This window comes from Drosophila ananassae, chromosome 3R (assembly GCF_017639315.1).
Source record: "Drosophila ananassae strain 14024-0371.13 chromosome 3R, ASM1763931v2, whole genome shotgun sequence".
NCBI lineage: Eukaryota > Metazoa > Arthropoda > Insecta > Diptera > Drosophilidae > Drosophila > Drosophila ananassae.
The window spans coordinates 12,521,754-12,527,753 of NC_057930.1; the positions used below are offsets into that span (position 1 = coordinate 12,521,754).

Here is a 6,000-nt window from a genome sequence, read left to right on the forward strand (position 1 = left end):
AAATATGGCAAGCTCCCCCGTAAAACTTTACGATTTTCTGCCAAAATATTTACATAATATTTTTGGATATGACTCGTACAGTAGCGGCCTTGTTGTTAATTCCCCAACGCCTCTGAGTAGAGTAGAGTCTTATAAAGTGCAGACTTATCACTAGATTTTAAGATTTGTCTATTTAAACTATGAGTCTTTGGTGGACATACGAAAGTTTCCTTGTCTAGGGGAGAGTGATCTCATTGAACTCGGATGTCGGCTGTCACTTGAGACAAACAATTTTGTTGATAATAAGCCCCAAGCCCCACGTATTGTTCGTTTCGGGGAATCCAAAGCCGGGGACGTTTTCTACAATACAAATAATAAAGCTCGACATTTCCATTGCCCACAGTATCATTTCGAATTCAGTTTCAGTTTAGTTTCGCTCCTCGCCGGCGGCGGTCCACTTGTAAATACTACCTGTGAAGGTTGCTATTGTTTTGTTTATTTCTCAGAGTATCTGCTGGAGCTCTCTCTGAATATAACTCTCTAAAAAAATATATACAAAAAAATGACCAGTTCTCTGTGGCTCAGCTTGAGCCTGAGCTTAGTGCTCTTAAATCAATTCCCAGTGAACGCGGCTCCCAATCTCGTTTGTTTCTATGACTCTCGGGGCTACGAGCGTCAGGGTGAGTGTTGACCCCCTAATCACTATCTTTGTTATCTATTTTTGAACTAATTAATAAAACTGATAAGGCCTGGCCCAATTCACCATGACGGACATGCAGTTGGCCCTGCAGTTCTGCACCCATTTGATCTACGGGTATGCCGGAGTAAATGCCGATAACTTTGAATTGCAGAGCATCAACAAACGTCTCGATTTCGAGCAACGTCACCTGGCTCAAGTGGCCCAATTAAAGGAGTCCTACCCACACATCAAGTTCCTGTTGAGTGTGGGTGGCGATGCCGACACCAACGAGGGAAATCAATACATTCATCTCCTCGAATCGGGCCAACAAGGTCACAAGCGATTCATCGAATCGGCCCGCGACATTGTGAGGCGTTTTAATTTCGATGGCTTGGATTTGGCCTTCCAGCTTCCCAGGAATAAGCCGCGTAAGGTTCACGGCGATGTCGGATCGGCCTGGAAGAGCTTCAAGAAGTTCTTCACCGGGGACTTTATTGTGGACCAAGATTCGGAAACCCATAAGGCACAAATGACGGGCCTGATCAGGGACTTGAGTGCTGCCTTCCAGCAAAACAACCTGCTTGTCAGTCTCACGGTTCTTCCCAATGTTAACTCAAGCTGTAAGTACACTCCACACTTAGAAAGTCAGATTAATTATTTTCACTAATTCGTTTTTGCTTTTGTGAGTCATAAAAGCGATGATTTTGCAAATATGTTATAACAGCTGACTTAACAAAGTAAAATCGGTTATATGATACACAGATGTACCTAGATCTATATTCGACTTTTACATACTTATAATGTGATAACTATTAGTATTACCTATTAACCTCTAATCCATTACAGGGTATTACGATGCCCCTTCAATCGCTAACAGCTTGGACTTTATTAACCTGGGAACTTTCGATTTTCTGACTCCCGAACGAAACCCCGAGGAAGCTGACTTCTCCGCACCACTGTACGAGGCTTTTGGCCAGAACCGATTGGGCCACTACAACGTCAACTTTCAGATGGAACACTGGCTGCTCCAACGCGTCCCGGCCAATAAGCTGAATATTGGTATTGCCACCTATGGCAGGGCCTGGAAAATGACCAAGGATTCCGGGGACTCGGGTGATCCGGTGGTCCACTCCACCGAAGGACCCGCCACTGCAGGAGCCCAGAGCAAAAAGGCTGGCCTGCTCAACTGGGCTGAGATATGCCAACTGATGCCGAACCCGAGCAACAGGAATGCCCAAGGACCAAACGCCCCAGTCAAGAGGGTTCTGGATCCCACAAAGCGCTATGGAAGCTATGCCTTCCGCCCGGCCGACGACAATGGCGACCATGGCTTGTGGATTAGCTACGATGACCCGGACTCGGCTTCCAGCAAGGCTCAGTATGCCAGAGTCAAGAATCTGGGCGGAGTGGCCCTCTTCGACATTACCCAAGACGATTTCCGCGGCCAGTGCACCAACGATCGCTTCCCCATGCTCCGTGCCATCAAATACCGACTTCTCTAAGGATTATAAAGATATATTACCAACTAAATGTCACAAGCAAGCAAGGAAATGTTGAAAAAAAAATATATTTATAAGGATCAGTGGAGGGGGACAAATGTCACCCAATCGGCGGCCTAAGGTCTCCTTCTGTGTCTGTCCCTTTTTGCAAATTAATTACAAAGTTGTAAACTAAAATGCACCGCAAATTAATTCGATGGGCTTGGTCACTGAGTGGGGAATGGAGGGAAGGGAAAGGACAAGTACACTGAAAAGCATAAGTTTTTATTTAAAAATAATGTACATTTCCAAAGTTAAATCTTTGGGATTATGATTAGCCTTCAAGATATTAAAAGGATGTATTTAAATTGGATATTAATTTAAATATTAGTCTTAAAGATGAAGTTAGTTTATTTTTTCTCAGTGTCTTGGCTTCCATCTCACTGGTTTAATTGCCTCTTTAGCATTGAATTGTTTGGCGCCCACGTCTGGGCCAACTCTGCTGGCTTTATCGTTCTTGGCCCATCTCTTGGTCAAATGGCATTTTGTTGGCTTTTTTTTTTTTGGTGGCTTTTGCCGATTTTCCACTCTTTTTGTTCGGTTTAGATTTACAGATTTCGCCACAGAGAGCTGGAGAAGTCGACTTATGTAATTGGCGCTACATACGCGACATCCAAAAGCTCGATCCGCGATCCATATGCGTACCCCGTAATGGCCGGGTCGTCGTTTACAGAATTGTTGACATACCACCAGGCAAAAGGTTGCCACTCGAACAACCACAGTGAACACTGTGGCCACGAGGACCGAGGGTGTCTGGACGGACGGGACGGACAGTATCGACTGCCTCCACTGGCGACGACAACGACACGATGTAAGACAACTAAATTAAGTTATTGTTCCCGGGCTTAGCTATTTTGTTGTTAGTCGATATTTGGGTACTCTACAAAAATTATAATTCCTAATAAAAATGAAAGTTTAGAAATTGATATTTTTTTAGAAAAAAGATCAACTCCAGCATACTAGTAATTTATATCTATTTTACCTAATCTTACCAAGGAAATAATTTCCATTATTAACACTCTTCATAGTGTTTCTATAAACATTAAAGCATTTTAGAGAAGTTCGAACCTGAAACTCTATAATCATTATACGAAAAATATCTTTAAAATATATTTTATTATACAATATCAATGGTCTATACTTATTTTCTACCATTAAAAATATTTATTTTCTAATATTACTATTTACAATTTTAATTAACCTTTATACTCTTATATATTTTAATCTAATAATCGTGAACCTGACTGAGAATGTCCTTAGATATGAAAATTTTTCGCCTGTTTATGTTTATTTCTCCCACACTTACTCTAACCAAAAGTCCAAACCGAAAAGCCCTTGGAGGAGTCTGAGCCAAAGTTCTAGTTGCTATCTAGGCGGCTTATCTGGGGAATCGTGATCTTATTAAGCCGGGGCCTATACACTCGGAAATTATTTGCAATTGGCGCAATGCCTTATTGGAATGCAAAATATGCCATTAGTGGCAGAAGTCGAGACTTGGCCAACCGAACAGCTTCCCAGACTTTGCGACTTAAGGGCCCTAAGGGCATGGTTTAGGCCATTGGTTTGGATGTGGGTTTTCGGGTCTTGAGGAGGAAGGAGATGGCTGGCAATGGCAATGGGTATGAGCATGCCACTTGCATAGCTTACAAGTTGTAAACACGGCATTGTTTTGGCCACTGTTCCCTAATATATATACCAAAACAGAAACTAAACTAAATGCACTTGGGAAAATGTATTAACCTAAAAAGGTAAAAGGTATTTGTTGACTAGAGGACTAAGACATTCCATAAACACTTCAATCTTTATAATTTTTCGAGTGTAAGCTGCATTAAAAAAATATCGTTGATCGTGTTCGCAGTGCTCCTAGGACGAGGCTTTGCAAGCTCCTGGATTTGGCTTGTCGCCTCATCTAATTAAGGAGCATTTGGTCCACGGCGGCGTCTGCAAGATCTGTTCATGATTATTGCCCCATGGTTATATCGCTGCCAGTAGCCTGCCGGCGAATGACAAATATGCTGGCGGGACTCGAAATCCCCAAGCCCCCTGAGTCTCAGGTACCAGTCCTCAGACTCCCAAGTCCCAAGCTCGAGAGCCCAGACTGCTGTTGTCTTCCAAGGAAGCAAAAGTTAAGGCAAGTCTGTGGCCAGTGACTTTTTAAATAAAGATATTTTCGCCCTCATTACGCGCCGAGTCCTTTTGTTTATTTGCTGACTTTTTTGGCTTATTTTTTCGGTGGCCGATGAAGTGTCGCTGATTGCGCGTTGCATTGTTTTGGCCAGGTCGAAACGCGGCGATGATGGCGATAAGAAAATGCATGTGGACTGGTCAGGGATTTGGGTATGTTGGCTGCCGATTTGATAAGCTGCCCCACCGATAAAGATTTCCATGGAAGTTGCTATACTTTATTTAATTTCCATCTTTTTAATCGGGGGTCGGGATTAGAAGAAGGGCTTAGAGCCCTGAATGACTCTTAACTCTGTTATTCCCACACAATGAACTTGTTTTACTGGAGGCTATCCCTGCCTCGGCTCTACCATCTTTTCTCCCACATTGTTATCGCTTTGCTTGCCTTGAGTTTGCATTTTTATTGCTTTGTTAATTTTAAATAAGCCACGCGACTTTACGTTCGCACAAGTCTGCTGTCCTCGTTAAAGGAACTTCGTTAGAGAACTGAGCTCCAACCTTCTGAGCAATCCGAATTGAGCTGTCTACTTCTTTTCAGACGGAGAAGGATCAGTCTCGTTCAATTGTCAGCGGGTTGTCACACAAAATGATTTACAGATGACGATCACTGGGACGGACCTTGGCCAAGTGGCGCCACAACAACCGAGAGTTGGCCAAGAGTGATTCTTGTGGGAGCAGTTGGCCATAATACCAAGATGGACATTAATAAAAAGACTTTTCAATGCTCTAAAAAATGTAAAAAAATAAAATTAAAATTCTGGGCTGGATTTTAAAGATAGATTTCATTTGATGGAAGATTCTGATTACTTCAGATATGAATAGAAATCTGAATCTATTCTCTTTGAGGATGTTTTTAAGCTTACAGTTAATATTTAATATGATTGTATTTATTTCTAAATCCTTCTTAAACATAACCATCCTCTCTAATAGAGTATCAGAGATATTCTGCGATGCTGCATCTTGCAGTTTTTATAGATTTTTAACGCCCCGATCGTGAATTCGTCTGACCACAATTATTTTAAATGCCAGAGAAGAAAGATTTCGAGTTCTTTAGCCTTTTCAGTTCAAATCTTTTCGGTTCGAATTTTATTCATAAACAAGCGACAATAAAAATGTGCCATAACAAGTTAAGGTTATTCTTGTTTAACGAAATAAACAACTCATAAAATTATGCTACACCAAAAAAAATATAGCAACAACTGCAGGGAGAACAAGAAAGTTTTGTTTATATTTTCTGTAAATTTTTGTTCACACCAATTAAATTCAATTAGCTGTCAGCAGCAGTCGCCTCTATGGTTCTATATATGTATATATATCTATATGTATCTGATAGATAACCCGACGCCATGTATCTGTGTGTGTCTGCGGCTAACTGTAGCGCCACTGCCTCATAAAAGGTTAGTTTAAACAAATAAACACGTGGAATTTAATGAAGAAACGTGTGTGGCTCTATGAATTATATGAGAGCCAACACTGTTGGAGGAGGTTGATATGTTAATGCTATAAGTGGGGAATATTTAAAATATTTTAGAAGGCATTACTACGCAGGTACTGGGTATTCTCCCTCTAAATAATTATGAGTTTATATCATAAATATCTTTTATTAAACTTATTAAATGA

General features: G+C 41.3%; 1 protein-coding gene across 1 annotated transcript; it reads left to right on the forward strand.

Annotated features, from left to right (window-relative positions):
• The first annotated feature begins 396 nt into the window (after nt 1-396).
• LOC123257412 (chitinase-like protein Idgf3) lies at nt 397-2,334 on the forward strand. The gene is made up of 3 exons (XM_044716361.1): nt 397-659; nt 727-1,278; nt 1,505-2,334. Exons 1-3 carry the CDS (start codon nt 542-544, stop codon nt 2,158-2,160), a joined length of 1,326 nt encoding a protein of 441 aa, XP_044572296.1. The 5' UTR covers nt 397-541; the 3' UTR covers nt 2,161-2,334.
• The last annotated feature ends 3,666 nt before the right edge of the window (nt 2,335-6,000 follow it).